The sequence below is a fragment of the Motacilla alba genome, chromosome 10 (genome assembly GCF_015832195.1).
Source record: "Motacilla alba alba isolate MOTALB_02 chromosome 10, Motacilla_alba_V1.0_pri, whole genome shotgun sequence".
NCBI classification, from domain to species: Eukaryota; Metazoa; Chordata; class Aves; order Passeriformes; family Motacillidae; genus Motacilla; species Motacilla alba.
The window spans coordinates 7,458,703-7,478,472 of NC_052025.1; the positions used below are offsets into that span (position 1 = coordinate 7,458,703).

General features: G+C 36.2%; 1 protein-coding gene across 4 annotated transcripts in view; it reads left to right on the forward strand.

Moving 5' to 3' along the window:
- ZNF280D (zinc finger protein 280D) overlaps window positions 1-19,770 on the forward strand; it is a 44,187-nt gene that overhangs the window by 14,621 nt on the left and 9,796 nt on the right. For all 4 annotated transcript variants that reach the window (XR_005258165.1, XM_038147318.1, XM_038147320.1 and 1 more), the window contains 12 exons: window positions 388-505; window positions 7,640-7,749; window positions 9,366-9,595; window positions 11,639-11,796; window positions 12,245-12,345; window positions 12,440-12,586; window positions 13,139-13,273; window positions 14,457-14,701; window positions 15,815-15,955; window positions 17,593-17,655; window positions 18,204-18,322; window positions 18,501-18,537. Coding sequence is in view for 3 of the 4 variants with exons in the window: in XM_038147318.1 (XP_038003246.1) it covers window positions 388-505; window positions 7,640-7,749; window positions 9,366-9,595; window positions 11,639-11,796; window positions 12,245-12,345; window positions 12,440-12,586; window positions 13,139-13,273; window positions 14,457-14,701; window positions 15,815-15,955; window positions 17,593-17,655; window positions 18,204-18,322; window positions 18,501-18,537 (1,604 nt within the window). In the remaining variant the exon portion in view is untranslated. The remainder of the gene's footprint in view (window positions 1-387; window positions 506-7,639; window positions 7,750-9,365; window positions 9,596-11,638; window positions 11,797-12,244; window positions 12,346-12,439; window positions 12,587-13,138; window positions 13,274-14,456; window positions 14,702-15,814; window positions 15,956-17,592; window positions 17,656-18,203; window positions 18,323-18,500; window positions 18,538-19,770) is intronic.

A 19,770-nucleotide genomic window follows, 5' to 3' on the forward strand; every position in this document is an offset into this window, starting at 1 on the left:
CAGTTTAGGTTGAAGGAGGAAAGTATTTGGTTTTTTTGAAAAACAATCGAGTATAATTTGAAACATCATCAGACTGTTTGGAACAAAAGCCTTTACAATTAGCAATTCAAACAGATTAGTGATGTTTCATTAAATGGTCTTTCCCAGGTCTTAGATTGTTTTTACTATTCTGAACACACAGCTATAAAAACTAACAAGCACTGATGAGAATTGCAACCTTATTAAAATGTCAAAAGAAACTGTTTTGACGAGATTGTAATGAACTTGATTTTCAGCTGAGTATTTTTCAAGCAGTCATATGTGTTTAAAATAAACCCTTTGAAGCCTGCAAGTAAACAAAAAAATTAAACCTCCAATTTCTTTTCCCTCTTGAAAATATCTTATTAGGATTATATTATGGATTCTCCACCAGATGCACCAGATAATACATCTGGTATACTGTTTGGTGTGAGACACAACTCGGGAGTTCCACAGTACCAGACTGGGCCAGCAGTGAATGTAACAGGTGGGTATAACTGTAGTAGTTGATAAGAGAAACAACCAACCTAATGTCATTTAACTCTAGTGCAGATCTGTGAGTTATAACTTTAAATAGGAATTCTAGAATATAGTATAGCTGCTTTTTTTCTTCCCCCTGTACCTAACACTGTGTAATGTTTAATGAAATAAACTTTGGAGTCTTGTGTTGTCAGACTTTGCTTTTCAGTGCATTAGACTGACTATAAAATCAACTGATGTCTTCTTATAATGCTCATTTAGATGGGAAAAAGCATTGCCAGATCCGCTGTATCTTTATTGACAGGCAAAGGTTTGTTTTCAGTATACTCATCACTCATCACTCTTGGGCCCGTGGGGATAGGAAAAGACTTAGCAAAAGAGGGGCTGTGAACTGTGCCTGAAGAACTGTCTGCTGGGTGGATTCCCTGTAATGATGATCTTGGTTTTCTGACTGCTATATGCAGGAGTTGGAGTAGATGGGATGAAAAGGATCATTCCTAAAAAAGGTGAAGGGAGAGAGCATGCAATTTGACAACAAAACCTTTTTTTTCAGCTAGATTTTCAGCAGTAAATATTTAATCTATTTAAAAAGAAGCCAAAAAGCATCTTTTTTGTGAGTATGTGTCACACAGCAGATGAAGTAGATTTGAAGCATGCAGTGTATTCAGACTACAACTTGGGACTTCCCTCCTCCTTTTTGAAGAATTGTACTTTTGTAATAACTGCCCGGAATGTCGTTATTCTGTTTATAAGTTATGGGTGACAATGACTTCTGATTTTTCCCTGAGGTAACAGGTTAAGTATAGTGAATGGCCTGACTGATGATGTTAAGAAGGACGGAGGAATAGCTAATTTGCTCAGCTTCATGTGATGATTTTGCATTTTTAGTTTAGATATTCACTCCAGAAATGTATCAGTGAAGGGTTAGCAGTGTATTATCTTGCTTGTGTCCAGCCGTTCTGTTGGTGTCAAATTCTTGTCTTGGGTTAAATAGCTTTTTGTCAAGTAAGGAAATGCTTTGTTTTTTGCAAATGGTTCAGTATTCCAGTCCTGTTGTCCAAAGGACAGGTATTAAAGTTTAATTGTTTGTGGGTTTGGTTTTTTGAACTTCGGAGACTTGCTTGCATACTTAAAAATTACTTGTATTAGTCTCTCACTGAGGAAACATAAAATGCTTAAAAGCACTGAGGGTTCCAATTCAAAGCATATGAAATGTGCCATACTTAGTCCATGTTTATTTCTGTAAGATGGCAATAGTATTTGAAAGTTAAAATAAAAGTTTTATTATTGTGGCTTGAAACATTAATATTTTTGACACAGAAGGCAAATCTAAGATACATTTCACTTTGTGCAGAAAGGAAGTGTGTGTGTATTGTGTGGTTTGGCTTGTTTGGTGAGGCCATGTAATGGGATTAAATTCATGTTCATGCATGCCAAAGCCTACTTGCTTCTGTTGGTGCTATGCTTCCCTAGATCATGTACAGTACTGTGGGCACAAGGCACTCTGGAATATGGTATTTAAAAGCAGAATCCTTTTGGGAACTGGCCTTTGATGCTCTGCAGGACAATATCACTTATGCAACTGGATCATGAAAGACATTTTTTAGCTCAGTGTAGCATAAATATTTATTTCTAAGTTCTAAGCAGGGAAATGGCAGGATGCTAATGGACACTAACCAAGCATCTTCTTAGGCTGCCAAATGGGTGGTGGTGTTCGGGTGAAGGGCATCCAGCCTTCCATGCAGGTTGGATGGCACTGGGGTTGTGTGTAAAATGTAGCTTGCTTTCTGAGAATATTGTGAGAACATTCTCCCACAAACTTCACTCACTTGGAGGGACCAGGAATTTCTGTGGCTGAAAGACCTGTCATGTGGAGTTGACTGGACTGCATCCATGAATCCATAGCTCCAGATTAAAGGGACGTGTTGATGCAGGACACTGCACTAAGAAGCCTGAAGCAATTTGGCTTTCATGTGCCTGTTCTGGTATCACAATAGATTTGGTGGATTTATTCTAGGTTACTATTTCTGATGTCTTTTTCCGTCATTTATAAAATCAGGCCCAGCAAGCACAGATGCACAGAGCAGCAGCATTAGGTGCTTACAGTGATGTTGTGGGTTCAGAAACCTGTCAGCAAGGTGGTGCTGCAGCCAGTATACTTTGCTCCTTCCCTGCCATCATGGATGTGGTACACAGGAATATTGTGTGTATGAGCACAGCCAACTCCTGGGTAATAGCTACAGAAGTGTTCACTAATAGCACAAAGTGACCAAAAAATAACTGTTTGGCTACTGCTTTTCCCTGCTCTCCTGAGTACTTGGAGTCCCTGTGACCTGCTGTGTAGAGAATTGGACAAACTAGCCTGGAATGTGGTTAATTCCAGGAATTCTTGTGTCCACAGTCCAGCTGAGAGAGACACTTTCATGATAAGAGGTGTCAATCTGATTTATACCAGCAATATATTAAGTAATACTTGGAGTTGGTGTGCTTAGTTTTCGAACTAGGCCTAATTTTTTTTTTTTTTTTTTTTTTGTGAACAAACAACAGAACTAAAATGCAAACCTGTGTATTATTATAGTTCTTCTGAAAGAGAATTTACTAGTCAGAGTTGTATAGACTTGGACTACTCACCTTTATAAGTATGTAAAAGAGTCTTCAAAATTTTTATCACAGATGTGTTAAGCTTTTAAAATTGGAATTATGAACAGTATTTTTAACATATGAAAATAGTCCTTGTTCCCAAATAGAGTTTTCTGCAGTCAAATAAAATACTTCACTGAAGATCCTTGTCTTTTCTTTAGCCCTCATTGCAGAGCTACACATACTATAATTCACTGCAGCAGCAGTTCCTGCTGTACATTGATGGCTAGATGCTCAAATAGCCTCAAGTGGTACAGAGGAATGCTAAGGTCATACCAGCTCTCTGGAAGCCTTTGCTGAACAGGACATATGTCCATGTAAGCAGCTCATGTACTGAACACGGTGAGTGTAAGTCAATTAAGCCCCCCTAGGATGTAGTAGCATCTAATTAATAACCTGATCATTTTGTGAATGTGTGAGTGAATGAACCCTAGGCAAACAATGCATAGAGCGAGACATTTGAGCTTAATATGTTTATCAAAAAGAAGGAAAGGTGTACTACAAAGGAGAATGTTAGGATGTTTATGTATCTGTATATCAAGTGATTTATGTTTTCCCATGTTTGAGGCACAGTGTGGCAAATTCTCCAAGATGTTCATCAGCATTCCCTGCTGTGAGTCTGCCTATGTGCATTGAATGGGGAGATTCTCCGGACTGTTGGCCAAGTTTAGTTAGTTCCCACTGAGTAAACTTAACTACGGGTGCCAGAGGGCTATTTTGTTTCTTAGAAGTTTGAATTATTTGGTGTGACACAAAGTATCTCTACTTGTTGAGCTTCTTGTTACACCCTGAGAAATCATTGGAGCAGCTATGTCATTGTAGGGGGGGATATACCAGAATGTCCTTAGCTTAGATCATCATGTCCAGAACTGAAGCCTTTGACATATTTTATTATAGTTTTAAGACTGTTTGCAGTCTGTCATTGTGAGAGGTTTACATGACCCGTGCTGGCACTTCAGACTCCTTGGTTTGCAACTGTGTCTTTCAGGTTTACTTGAGGACTGATCTCTGTATTGAGTTCATACCATCAAGGGTAATGTTACAGTGACAGAAACATGGGCTTCTGACCAGATGGAGCTGAGTGTTTATGGGCATGTTAATCAGCCACTGACCCTCCCAATTTCCAAGTTGTTGGTGGATTTTTTCGCTGTAAGCTGTTTTGGGATTTTTTTTGTGGGGTTTTTTGGTTTAGTTTTTTGTGGATTTATTAGGTTTTGTTGTTGTTGGGGGTTTTTTTTTGGTTTTTTGTTTGTGGTTTTTTGTTTGTTTTTTGTTTTGTTGTGGGTTTTTCTGTTTTGTTGGTTTTTTGGGTTTTTTCGTTTATTCATTTTTACTGATTTTCTTCAGAAGAAATACTGCAAACCGCAAGGACGTGTAATGTTCTTTCAGAAGAAGTGAGCAGATAGATGGGCTGTGGTTGGTCATTAGAAGTTACAACACGTTTTTCATTTTGCATGCAAACTGAAGTTTACAGAGTTATATAAGAAGCTAAAACAGCATTAACACAGAACCAGGAAGAAAGGAGAGATGTTTTCCATCAGCAGTGCAGAGCTTGTTCCAGATAGCGGGCATTGCAGAAACCAGCTGCAACTCAGTTACAATGAACTCACCCTGTCTCAGATTAGAGTGGGTCAAGATGTGAAAAGTAGGCCAAATGAGTTCAGGTGGCCACAGTATGATTTACTGGGGTTTCAGAGGTGGGTTTCTATCTCTTGCTTCACTTTCCTGCTTCACTGGCCTGGGCCTTCAGTCTGAGTTGGATATTAACTTCAGTATGGCATATTAGTTTGGGAAAATATTTAAACTGCTTTGTGTGGACTCTAAATTGCTCTAATTACTATGGGAAAAAAACCTGAGGTTCTTTAATTTAAGGTACTGTAGATCTAAATGACAGTGGTTTTGTATCTAAACCTCCTGCCACTTCTGAAGGCGACAGTGTAACTCTGCAACAGGCCAAGCTTACTGAGATCCCTGCTAGAAGCAACTTGGCTGTTTCACCTACAGTTAAGTGTCCAACAGCTGCACAGGCACAAAGTGGATCTTCAAGTGGCTGGCAGTCCTGCCTCTGTGTCATGGAAAAAGCTGACACATCTGTAGTGTTTCAGTTGGTCAGTGGTTTTAATGCTGTTAAGGCAGTGTAAGTAAGTAACTGTTCTTATGCTGTAAAATAAAAATAGCTATTCTATGCAAGGATTTCTATACCTTTACAAATTAATTTACCTGAGGTTATTACCTATTCAAATTTTAGACCTTTATTGTTTAGTAGGTAGGTTTGAGTTGTGTAGAGCAATAATTAGTCATTCAAAGACAGATTATAAAAATAAATGCCCCTGACCTCGTTCTCTTAGTTGATTTTCTATGTTAAAGAATGGAGTAGGGCATTGGAACTTGAAACTTAAAAACATAACCAACCAGAAAATCAAGATTGAAAGAATTCTTGACTTAATTCTATGACTGCTGAATTTATTAATTAATTCTGGTTAGACGAAAGAAAAAAATCATTTTAGTAATGCCAGGCAAGGCAGTAACAAATTAGATTGTGGAATCCCCATCCTTGGAGATACTCAGAAGTTGACTGAACTCTTAAGCTCTGAGCATAAGATTAGACTTGCTTTGACTGGGAAGTTGCAGAAAACCACCTCCAAAGGTCCAAGCTAAATTATTTTTTTATTCTGTACTTTGACTAATTATTGCCAAGTGTGTTTTGCAGTTTTACCCCCCTTTTTTTTCCAGCAGTGTTTCTGATACAGTTTGAAATAGTAGTGGGAGGGGAGAAGATCTATATCAAAGAAACCATGTTATTGGAAAGATTTTTCCTTCCCTGCAAGAAGAGAGCTGGTCTGGCTGTTTCAGAGTATTAACTATTAGGTGTGTTTTTGTGCTGAGCCAAAAGGTGCTTTCTAGTGATTGCAATAGGCCAGGATTTATTCTTGACTTTTGAGACATTTCCAAGACACCCTCTGTCTTATAATGTTAAAATGATTGTTTGGAATAATTTCAGATTTGGGTTTTTTGCATTTCTTATTTAGAGCTTGTTTGCTCTTTCCAGCTACCAGAAGGATGTGGCTATAACATGAACATTTCAGCAAAAAAATATCCTCCACCCTCTTTTGGGTGAAACAGATATTGTGCTGCAGCCTATAATGAAAAAAGATAACTGAAGGATCTTGCTAAATTCAGTAAAAAAAAGAAGTAGATCATATTCACTGAGAACTTTATTTTGCTGAGTTTGTCTCTAAGCCATTAAGCAATTTCTAATCTGTCACAGAATCCAGCACTGAAGCACTGCAGAACACAAGTTTTTACTGCAGAACTGGCTTTCTTTAACTCAGTTTGCACTTAGCTGTGATGTGTCAAAATGTTTTACCAACTGTGATAGAGAAGACTTGCAGCACTGTTTTGTGGTACATCTTTTACATGGCCATCCACTCATGGGAAGGACTTTCTGCTTAATAATGGTTCTTAGCAAAACTGTTAGCTTAAGGAAAATTACTGTTTATTTATGGTCTAGGCAGGACTATTTTATGTAAAAAATATGAAACACTATTGCATGGTCATCTCTTAACTCATACACTTATTCATTCCCTTGTATTTATGTTTATATTTTTATTACATCTTTTCATAGTCCTGGCAGGGAACAGTTGACTCTACTGTTAAAATGTTGTTTAACTTCTAAGCTACTTACTTTCTATGGAGTCCTTCAAATCTGTGAATGACTTGAGAGACTACAAGAGAATTTCATCTGGAAAAGTAGCTCTTCCTCTGATGTTTTTTGACTGTTTGGAGAAAACTCAAAGCTTAGTTTATTCCCTGAAGTTTAAACTAATGCAAAGTTTTAACATCCCTTTTGCTTAAAAGGTATTAGTCATTTATGTTTCTAAGAGAAGCATTATTTCCTTTAATTACTGGGAGGAATTATTAATTTAGAGGATTTATTCTCTAGATTCTCCAAAGACACCTTTGCTTAACAAAAATAACGAATAAGATTCCCACAAATCTCCAGAGCGAAATAGCCTCATCATTGAGGACCAAATGGTGAAATTCCTTTCCAAACCAGTAGGGTTTTATCTGAACCCTCTTGGGATGATGATCAGGTTTGTGGCAGAAAACAGGCTTTACATGTTCATTTGAAAAGTTTGTGAAACAAAACCATCAAAAATCCATCCTGTCCAGGATGGGGTGGGCTGGTAGTGCACAGAAGAAATGCTTTCTCCCTATCATGCTGCCTTCATCTCCTCACATGTTTTTTCCTTGTTTGTTGATAAGATTTTGTAAAATTTGTTTATCAGTCTATGTCAGACAGAGCAAACTTCAAGTCAGTTTGAGAAAAAGGAAGAATATTTGAAAGATGCTTGTAAAGCTTTGTTTATGGTTACTACAGCTTCATTGATGCTAATAGTTTTCATTTGAAATAGCATATTTTACTAGAATACTGCCACTACTACTAAATTGAGTACTCTGCTTGTGAATTCTGAATCTTTATATGTTTTAAATTTTACAGGGACAAATGCTGCATCCAGCACCATTAAAAATGGAGGACCTTTTCCACGAGCTTGTCCAAAATGTAATATACACTTCAATCTTATGGATCCTCTAAAAAATCATATGAAGGTAAAATATTTTGGGGCTGGTAAGCATTAGAACAAACTTTGTGGGCTTCTCTTTTGTTATGGAAGAGTGCCATGGTTTGATAGGAAGCTAGTTTGGCTTCAGTCTGCTGTCAAGCAGAGCCAAATGCTCCAAGTCTTGCAGTCATGGAGAGCAAGACAGGAGCAGGGGTGCTCTAAATCTTGCTACTTTTTGCCTCGTGTTTCCAATGTGCTAAAGGTAAGTGTTTTTGAGAATAGGCAGCCAGGTGACCCACATCTGTATAAGATTGCAGCTGATGCAAAGATGACAATGTAAACTTAATGTTTTATCTTGATCTATCACTTAGTACAGCAAGATAAAAATACTTGATAGTTAATAGATAAGAGTTTTAAGCTATGGGGAAGAATTTCATTTGTAGTTCCTACTCAAACACTGTGGTAAACAAAACTCTCAGAAACTGAGCATCACTGAATTTAATTGTGAAACTACGTACTACTATTTCTGGAAACATTGTTTCCTGGAAAATATTTATCATTTGGCAAAAATGCTCACAATTCTCAGGCATATGTATTTCTTTTCAGGGACAGAGAAATGGCTTTGCAGTCTGTATACAACATGAATATCCAAAACAAAAAGGAGTAATAGCTACTGTATAAGGCAAATTTGTGAAGATCTGAGTTACTGTTCTAACAGATGGTTCTGATTTACAGGGTTACAGTACCCTAAACAGTAATTGCTATCTCCTTTGGTTCTGAAACATAATTAATAAATACAGATAGCAGTGGAAAAAACCCCAAGGGTTTTAACTTTTTCTAATCGTTATTTGTACAGAATAGCTTTTGCACTGAGTACATCAACTGAATGAAGGAACCATTGAAGAAATGTGTTTACTTAAGATACTGAGTTACAATTCCACAGCAGGAAATTGCTCCTTACTAGTAGGCTTACGGAAAGTAGTCCTGCATGGTAAGAACCATTATTCGGCAGGAGAAAAATTTGTTCTCTGAAACATTCTACTTTTGTTGGAAACTTCATAGGATCTTCTTTATGAAGTATGCTGTACTTTTTAAGTGATAAGTTTCATGAAATGGCTCTTGGGCTAAGCATTCCTTATGTATACTTCAACATAAAGAAGCTTGAACAATGTCTATTATGTGACTCAGAATTCTGAATTTTTTAGTTATGATGGAAAGAACTTTTGAAGGTTTCAACATTGATTCTTCCCTAAGAAATAAAGGACAAAACTTCTCATTAAGTTCTCCAGAAACTTACGTTTGTCAGCAAAATACTTGCATGAAAGCTGCTTTTTTCTTTCATTTTATTAAATTATTCTTATTCTATAAGAAATAGAATTTTTTTGCAAGAATAAGGCAACACTAGTATTGTTTTCTTGATTAAATTTATCTTACGTGAACCTATGAGAATTATCTTCTTCAGTTTTATAATATATAGTGTTTTCTTACTTAAATACTAAACGCTGTTCAAAATTGAATATGACTAAGCTCAGTGTGTCAGAATTAAGCTTTGCATCTCTCATTAGTGCCTTCAGTTTTTAAAATGCTGTTGTCATTGATGCAGTTTGGTGAGACTAATACCTTTGTTTCTGTGTCTCTTCTTTTCTCCCTGTTTGCATTCAGTATTGTTGTCCAGATATGGTGAATAACTTTTTCTCAGAAATGGTCAAAACAGAGTGTTTGAGCACATCAATCAAGACCACTGAATCTGAGAAAGGAAAGCTGATTATGTTAGTTAATGACTTTTATTATGGGAAGGATGAAGGTGACCTCCAGCAGGTACAACAGGAGCAGAAGACTCATACGACATTTAAATGCATCAGTTGTCTCAAAGTTCTTAAAAATAACATAAGGTATTTGAACTCATTTCCTTAATTGTTTTTGTTTGTTAATCACTTGTAGTCCATGGTAGTCTCATGTATTAAAATTTTGTGTTTCTGGAGTAGAGTTCCTTTTGTACTGAAAACTGATAATATTGGGTGACTAAATGTAAATAGAATTATTTTTCACTTTGCATGTATGGCCATAACTTGGAACTTTTTACAGATTAGAGTATGAATTTTAGTGGTGTCTGACATAAACATAGAGTTTTGATAAGAACAGTTGTAGGACTTTGGGGTTAGAAAGGGCAACACAAAGGATTTTACAATTTGCCATCTGGATTGATGGCGATATTGGTAGATGCGAGTGTTAATTCCCTTTAGGGACACACAATGACTAATAGTCAGTAGTTCACTTATGTAACATCTGTTATTTTGTAGAGTAATTTTACTTCCAAATGCTGATAAAACCCCAGTAAGCTGTTTTAGTAGGTAGACAAGTTTGTGTCATCGTTCCTTTGGAAGTTAAGGTCACTGAACTTTTTTTCATGCACTCTTCTAGGGAAGCTGAAGTAGCAGAATGTAAAATTGAAAAATGGACTGTTGTTTCAAAGGGCACAGTCTGCAAGCTAAAATGAGCAGGTTTATGCTAACATTAGACACATATTATTGAAAAACCAAGTTTTCTGTAATTAAAACAATGACATTTGCTATTAATCATTAAATAGGCACTATTTTCTACTCAGCATTATATTGTAAGCAATTGGTGCTGTGGTGCCTATATGTTCCACAGCAAGTCATTGAAAGTATACAAGCCTTTTTTTTTTTTTTAAATTTCTGTAGCATTGACTTTACCATATTAATTTTTACTGTAACCTTGTAGCTTTATTCCATAGCTCTATAACTTAGGAATTTTTATTCCAAGGTCTATTTTGCGCCTTTATGTATAGTGGACAAAATAAATAGCTCTTACCATCCTAATTAAAGTATAACTTTTTTGACTTACATTCAGAAAAGCAGAAAGTGATTCATCACGTTAATCCCCTGCTTTCTTTAAATGATTTGTGGTTGAACATTGCAATAATTTTCTGTTAAGGCATTATGCAGTAATAGTGTTAGTTTCTTTTGTCTGCTTAGAAAACTGGATAGACTCAGTTGGCTTTTTCTGGTTTTCTTGTTTCTGTTTTTTAAGCAACTGCATGATAGTATGAGCATGAGCTCAAGAGACTATTCTCCTTGCTCATTTGCTTTTCCAGTTCCAAGGCCTGCATTCCTTTTGTGAGTGTTACTTACGTTTAATAGTTCCTCTGGCTGTTCTGAAATAAAGCACATTCAAAACAGGAATGTTGCAAGTTGAACAGTAGTGGGTTTGCAGGTATCCTGTCCTTGTGCTGCTCCACCAGTGACAGTGATTTGCTGATACTGTCATGGGTGCCTGGACTTTTCACCCAGAACAGGTTCCTACTGCAGACAGATGGACAGATTGAGGAAAAGCTGGAAACTTTAAGTAGTACCATAGCAGTTTCTCCCACTCTTTCAACATTGGCTACACAGTGGCGTTTTTGATAACTGTCTTTCATAATTCAATGCCAGGCCTAAGTGCATTAGACAAAGAACGTTCCTGGAACTCCTGCTGTGGTTTCACCTAAAGCTGTCATGTCCAAATTGCAGATACGTTCTTGCTACACAGCAGTTTTCAGCAGAGCTAAAGTTACGTGTGTTTCAGAATGGGGCTTTGAGATTGCTGGTGGTAAATAAAGTGTGAACAGTTGATGTGTTCTTGTTGTCTTTACTTATTTCCCTATATTTCAAGGCAAGAATTTTGTCTAAGCAAATATAAGAAATGTAATAGATTCAGTCTTAGAACATGTTTTAGACTTAAAGTGTGTTCCTTAAAGTCAAGATTTCTAGTCAGCTTTAAGTTTGTTGCCTGTTTTTTTTAGCAAACACTTATTTTTTTTAATTGAAAAGTCCTTACAGAGTTAAAATTTCTAAAGAATCCTGTACATCTCGCATATGATATGTATAGGGAATGTTCAAATGTAGTTTTTTGCACCTGTTCACTATAATTTAAAGGTTTATGAACCACATGAAACATCACTTGGAGCTTGAGAAGCAAAGCAATGAAAGCTGGGAAAGCCACACCACCTGCCAGCACTGTTACCGACAGTTCCCCACGCCATTCCAGCTGCAGTGCCACATCGAGAGTACACACACGCCTTACGAGTCGTCCAGTGAGTTGATTTTTTCCTAAGCCAAAATTTTTAGAAATTTCCCGGCTTTTATTTCCTGGATTGTCATTTCAGAATAAATCTATTGTACTTGAATAACAATAATCTTGAGATTTAATATAGGAACAGAGCAGTTTCTTTTTTTTTCTTTTGAGAGCAATATATATGAAAAAAAGTATTTTTAAAGCCTTTGATTTTTTTCCTTGCTTTTTTTTTTTTTTAATGAAAAGCTTTACTTTAAGACCTCATGTTTAAAGCCCTTGTCTTCCTGGCTTTCTGAAACTGTACAGAGAATTTCTTCTAAAGAGTAGAATAGTCATTAGATTTTTTTACCTTTAATGATATATACGTTTCATGTATGTGTGTATATATTTATATATATGTATTACAATTTATGTACATATGACCCCTATCAAATTTTTACTTTTTTCTTGTTTTTCACTTTTTCTAGCGATTTGTAAAATCTGTGAATTATCATTTGACACAGAGCAAGTTCTTTTGCAACACATGAAGGACAATCATAAGCCAGGTGAAATGCCGTATGTTTGCCAGGTATCTCAGAGTGACTTTTGTATTTAGATTACACCACTCCCCTGTCTTCACTGTCAATAACCTTGTAACAAAAAAGTCAAACTTCTTATTTTAGGTGTGCAGCTACAGATCCTCAGCTTTTTCAGATGTAGAAACACATTTTAGAACAGTTCATGAAAACACAAAACATTTGCTATGCCCATTTTGCCTCAAAGTTATTAAAATTGGAGCGCCGTATATGCATCATTACATGAGGCATCAGGTAAGCAGATATTTTCAATCCTTAATGCTAGAAAAATGCTAAACACATTTAAGGAATCTTCCTTTGAAAAAACAAACGTGACTGATTTGTATGGTTGTTTCTAGGTAAGAGTAGTTAATAAGAATACATTAGAAGAATTTCAGAAATCTTTAAGGGAATTGTCTTGTTTTTGTGCAATAGCAGCTTCCTGTTTAAAGTAATCTCTGAATATCCTTGGAAGAATCTTCTTGCTATTTGGTTTCTTCATGACAGTTTAGTGATTTGATTCTGCTTTTCTTGAGGTTACTAGCAAACCTGCCACTAGTTCAAATAAAGAAAAACATAATGAAGTGTCTTGTAACTGGGAATCTGATTCCTCCACCTCTTAGTAACTGTACTGCCTTGCATTTTCAAGTTTCTAATTCCTACAGTGTATCTTTGTATAGTATTAGGAGTTTGTTTGTGTAGTTGATAATTTAGGAACTGCATGATGAGCATTGCTTGAGACAAGCTAGGGCTAGAGTTTTGTCATGTTGTCCATGCTTACTATAGATTGTCATTTGTCTTTAAAAGAAAAAGGGAATATATCGTTGCACTAAATGCAGACTGCAGTTTTTAACATGCAAAGAAAAAATGGATCACAAGACTCAGCATCACCGAACATTTAGGAAACCCAAGCAATTAGAAGGCTTGCCTCCTGGAACAAAGGTGAGTGTTCATGCAGGAACATTTGAGGGGACAAAGGAAGAAAAAGGTCTTGGTAGAGAAAAGAGTAGACTAGAAAGAAGCTCTTTTCTCCTTTCTTCTGCATAGAATATATATGCTTAAAACTGGGTTCACCAGATCTTCTTTGGGTTCAGCATTTGAAAGTATGTGAGGAAAATTTGGGTTCCCTCAGAACACTTATGCTGTCTTTAAGTCAGCCTTCCATTTCTCAAGAAAGAACTACTTAGACTAGGATTTTCTTGTAGATTTTGAGAATTTTTCCAACAGTTTTTTAGTAGAGTATCAAAATATATGTCCTTTCAGTTGCAAGGAAGAAGAGAGGTTAACATTTTGATCAGCTCTTCACAGTTCATTTGCTGGAGAATCAGGAAGGGAAAATTACTTCAGTTGCTGTTGATTGATTGTCTTGCTTGGCATAAGGAATGTAAAGCACCAGTTCTTTACTCTGCGATGATACCTCAATTTTTTAAAGATTTCAGGGTCTTCATGACCTGACAAAAGCTTGGATTATGTTAAAATTCATGTTAGTAGACCTTGACAGGATGAAATGGTAATAATGAAAAACCTGGAACCAGATTTAGAAGACAAGGTACTTCTAAACTAGGAGTATGGGTAAGTGTAATTAGGAGTCATATTGTGAATCAAAACCACATTTGAGAGCGTGACAAAGGAGTTAGAATAGCAGATAAGAGGTCAAATACCAGAATTACTCCTTGGAGTTCTGGGATGAGAAACAAACATATCTGAAGGGAGTAGACTGGCTCATCATGTGGCAGTAAGATGCGGGACTTTTTTGTTAAATCCAGGCACTGATGGAATGGTTTGATATTCTTCTTAGTAGGGCTGATTGGCCTGACACTTCTGCTACATTTTTTTCATTTAAGAAAGCAAATCTAGCCAGTTGCAGCTCTGGAAAGAAAACATGTTTTGTCATGACTAACTATTTCAACCAAAACTAACTTTTTAAGTGTCCAGTTGGCTATTAGAGGTTAACTCTAGTCCAACAGTATTTTCAGTGTTTTGTAGTTTTTGAAATAATCTTTCATCAGGAGAGTTTCTTATGCTATGATTTGTGCTGTAAAGTGGCTTAAACTTTGAGACAAATAGAAGTAGGAACTTGGAGAGCTTCTACCTAAACAATTTTCTAAAATTTTCATACTTGTAGGTGACTATTCGAGCATCTTTGGGATCTCATCAGTCAGGATCATCAGCTACATCTTCTGTTAGTACAAGCAGTTCCACATTTCAGTTATCACCTAAAGCTAAAAATACCACCACTAAAAATCATAACAAATCTAATTCAAGTAAATCAAGAGGAAAATCAAAACAATCTACATCGAGGAAACAAAATGCATGGACAAACAGCAGAAGAAAAAAAGAACCTACAAATATAGCGTTTCATAATCTAAGGTAAAATACTGGCATTAAAATTGTCTTTAAGTATGCTTTGAACATAAATAACTGATCATGTAATGGTCTTTCAGTAACTTTAATGCTGTAATACAGAAGATCTGGCACCTCAGGTTTGCTGAGAAAGCAGATGCATAAACTTTCTACATACTGGTACTGTGGTTGTAATTCTGAATCTTCATTTACTGATTTTGGTGATGGCAGACTACTTTATGATGGAAGAACAAGTGTTCTGGAAACTTCTCTTTGTCACATTTAGAAATTTTCTCTGCATGGAGCCTTTCTTTTTTGCTTTTTTTTTTTCCCCTCTTTTTTTTTTTTTTTTCTTTATTTATTTGAACCTGTTAGTTAAAAAATAAAATCCTGTCTATTCTAGGAGATAGAGCATTTTGGGGAGCTAATTTTAAAAAATCAAGAAAGTAAAAGCAAGCTATTGGGAGAATGGTGTCCTTATTTTGACAATTTATTGGGATTTTCTCTCCTTATGTTACAATTTTCATGGGTGTTTTATGGACTGTTTATTACACTGGAGTGTAATTTCATTGGTTATGATGAGTTGGCTTTTTTTTTGTCAGAGATGGAAGATGCCACAACTCTAGTTCCTAACTGTCTCAGTGTGTAGCTCTGGGAGAGATCCAAAAGCAGTCAGTGAAACTGGGCAAGAGCAGGAGTATATTCTTGCTTTGTAGATGTTTCAAAGCTTGTGGGTAATACTGGGGTGATAGAAAAGCCAAAGGCTTTTTCTGTGCATTGTGATGGATGGAAATAACTACTGGAAATACTTCTCAAGTACATAGAGACATCAGCAGCAGCTGAAGTTGGAGGTTCTCATCCACTGCATTATCTCTTGTTTCCAGGAGTGGCCAATAACGGATGTGTACATTAACTTTCACTTTTTTATTAGGATCATATTTAAATCATAGTTCAAGTAAAAGCAAAGTTTTCTTCATTTGTGCTAGTGTAACCTTTAAGTATTTGGCTGAAGCATTTTTAACTTCCTCATTTTTCCCTGGTATAGGCAAGCTTGCTACATACTTAAAGCAAAAAGTTTGAAATAGTTACCTCTTCTGAAAGCGTTGCTATTAACTGATAACTTTGTCATGTTACTGTTAGGTATCACGTGGGAACTCACAAATGCATCGAGTGTTTCTCAGAAGTAAAAGATTTTGCGAGTCACTTTCCTGCTTACGTCCACTGTAGTTTATGCAGGTACAACACCAGCTGTAGCAAAGCCTATGTGAATCACATGATGAGGTAAGAACTCTGCAAAGTTTCTACTGGCTTAGTAAATACTTCCTAAGTTCATGTAAGGTGTGAAGTGTTTGTTAGGTGAATTTTTAACTGGGTCCTCAGACTGCTGGGAAAAGGCCTAAGGTTGGATTTTTTTACTTTTTAGCAAAGGCTTAAACTCCATATTCTTGTTTTGCTTTAAAAATCCAATGGTTCAGGCAGTATTATACCTTTGCTTCAGAGTTTCTGTGGTATCTTCCCCAATCACTTCAGCCTGACTTGGCAAATAATTATTGCATGTTTTCTGGGTTTCAGATTGAATGTCTCATCTGATTTTACAAGTGCTGAATGCATACAGGTTACAGCCATCGCTAGTGGAGTCTGTGCTCAGATTTGAAGGATGTCTCAAATAGCAAAGTCAAGTGGATGCTTTTCCTTACACTACTTCTGGTCATCCATAGAAATAGCATCTCATTTTGTCAGCAGTTGTGGAGCAGCGTAGGGTATTAGTGGTGACAGCTGTAAAAAAGCCTGTTAAGAACACCAATGCATCATTTTCAGAGCCATAAATTATACTATACAATAATTAGATACAGATCATGTAGCAGTGACAGTAAAACAAAATTTTAAAAACCTACTTGTTACTCCTGTGCCCTGAAGAAGCCAACTGTATTGTGGAAAATAGTGAATGTGATTTTTTTTTCTAAATTCATACACATATGAAATGCCTTGGCATTTGTAAATGCTAGGATTCTTGAATCTGTGATCTAGGTTTTTAGATACATTTATATTGACCTATTCATACCAATTTCAATGCTCATAGAAGTTCTAGGCTAAAACAGTTTGCATGCTTTTATGTGTAATCTATTGATGGCATACTTAAAAAATAATGTGCTTAATTCCAGCTGTAGAATAAAAAAATTACTCTGGAAGGGGAAAGAGGGATCTAAGGTAAATTGTTCTTACTCTTGCCAGTGGCCTGGTTGGCAGGTCAAATTCATCCATGCAGTAAAATTGCCAATCTTTTGTCCTTTGTCCTCTTGATGCTCTAATGCATCTCCTACTATGATCCTTTGCAGCACCTACCATCACCTCTTTGGTGAGTGTAAGGAAAAAGTGATGCTGAGGACGAAGACTGTTAGAGGGAGGGTGTTTGTGGAGGAGCAGCCCCTGGACTTGGCTGCCTGCACATTGTTCCATGGCAGAGAACAGTGTTGGCACATACTTAACCTGCATAAGAGACAACTTGCAGGTTATCTGAAAATTTCATGTCTCATTGAAAGCCATCTCTTTAGGAAGCACAAGTTCAGCCAAGTTTTAGCTCTTTGTGGTGCACTCTATAGCTACAGCTATGGTTCTTCAAAAGCTGAATTGTTGATGGTAGCAGTAAAAGTATGTTCTTCAAGGACTGTGCCAGTATAGTCTAGCTTTTCGCCTCCCAAGCTCATTTACAGGGAGCCAATGTTTTAAAACAGAGCTGAGATTCACAAGTTCATAAGCTTTAAGCAATTTAATGTTTAAGAATAATTCAGTTCAGTCACTTAGGCTTCTGTTTTCATGTTTTGTCCTAAGCAAATTGCAGTACCATGACTAGTGAAGGGGTTATGCAGAGAATGTATTGAGGAAAACCAGTCTAAGTGGTCATGTTTTCATATGTTCAGTTTTCACAGTGCTCGTCCAAGTAAAAGGTTTTGGATCTTCAAGAAGCATTCAGAGGAGCTACGGTAATTCAGCTTTTTTCACTTACAGATCCATTATGGTTTTACTTTCTGATGTTGAACTGATAACTTAGGTTGAGATTATAACTTCTTGAATTTGCACAGTTTAGAGCAGAAAAATAAAACCATTAGGTTTTCCAATAGCAGTGTGTTCTGATCAGTGAGAAACACTTATTTGTCCACATTTATGAACTTAATTATGAGCAGTTTTAATTTTTATTATTATTATTATTTTTTGATAATTCATAAGATGGAAAATGAGTAGGGGGTCAGGGAAAATAAAAAACAACAATCCAATCAGAGAAACTCATGCTCTACAGATAAATTTCTGTCTAAAGTCATGTTCTTTGTACTATATCCAGCATGGAGATGCCCTGCTCATTGATGGGAATTTCCTGATACTAGTTGCAGTAGAAAAAGTAAGATTATGTTTTTGCAAATCACCTCATCTGAAGTTGATTTTTTTTTATAGTCTGTCCAGTTGCTGTAAGTTAAGAAAAGTGTTTCTATGACCATGTTGTAATTGCTCTTCCTTTTTGATTTTTATTTCCTAGAGGTGTGACTGTAGTGTGTCTTAACTGTGATTTCCTGGCTGATGCTTCTGGCTTGGATAACATGGCCACACATCTGAGTGAGAACCAGACTCATACTTGTCAAGTTATTGTAGAGGAAAGTGAGTACACGTGGTGTCTTTTTAATACAGTATGTAAATACTTACATGTGGATGTATCTTGTGTTATCAGAGTCCTATTTTGAGTTGCATTATTTCTGTATGTGCATTTAAAAGTGAGTACTTCTGTATTTCCACATTTTAAAGTATTCTTAATTAAATCCTTTGTTTTTATTTTCAGTTTCCACAGATAATGCAACTGCTGCACAAGTGTCTCAGTAAGTTTATTTTTACTGCTTAATGGTTTCTTTTCTGTTAATTTAGTGATAGATGGCCAAAATTTACACTTCGACTTTGGGTTTCTTTTCAATTCCATAGAATTTGAAATATATGGATGAACACAGACCTTTACTAGTGCTTTTTCATCTTACCATGTCCACAACTACAAGAACGAAGAGTTAAAACCTATTGCAATACCTATTGCAGCTAAAACAAAATTAGTTTGAAGAAAGATAAATAATTGTTGCGATGTTGGAACTTCTCAATTCTGACCTGTCTATATACAGTGAGATTGTTACTTCTACTTAATACTAGCTTTATCAAATTAGTGGTTTATGTTCTTTATGTAATATGAATATGAATACAGAAAGGAAAGTCCTTTACTGAAGCAAATTCAGTCTTCATATTTAAAAATATGTAGGAATTATTTTTAAAATTATGTTCTTCATATGGCCAAGGCATACTGCTTTGTATTAGCTTTTTTATTCTGACTTTCAAAGAGGAATTAGTATGTTTTAATCAGGGTTTTTTAAGGATTTGAAGAAGAACCTGCAGTATTATGCAGATTGGGTTTCAGATTGTGTTAGTTTGGGGTTTTTTAAACCTTAGAAGAATCAGACATGCCAAGCTCTCCCTGATTATCCTGGAACAACTTCTGAGGCTTTATAGTGTGGTTTATGCCTTAATTCAAGGTTAAAAGGTGTGTCAGTCAAATCAAACATTTGTGTTTTCTTCATACCATTTCAGAATACAGAATGAAAAATGTCAAAATGCAAAGAAATATTTTAAAAGATAGAAGAAAATAGGTTTAACCCTGATAACCCGTCTAGCCTGTAGCAGGATTCTAACAGGAGTTTAGATAGTCTGATGCCTGGTGAGAACTCTTCCAACAGAGTGATAAGTTCTTAGGCCTCTAAGCATAAATCAGCTTTCACTGAGTTTTGGAGATTTCCCAGATAGATTATTTAATATTTATTAGGTATTTCCTTTCTCAGTTTCCATAAAGTAGCTAGTAAAAGGGGGTCCTCTAGTAGTTTGGCTTTCAGTGAAACTCAAACAATGGCAAAATAAAGTGTTGTACTATACAAGTATACTATGATACTTGTGGAAATGTTAGCTTTTGTATTTGGAGCTGCCATTGGGTGTTGGGAATTAATGCCTGCTGAAGTGTATGGAAGGAAAGGTGGAATGGTGGCTGAAGATGTACAGCTGATACACTGTTACACTGATAC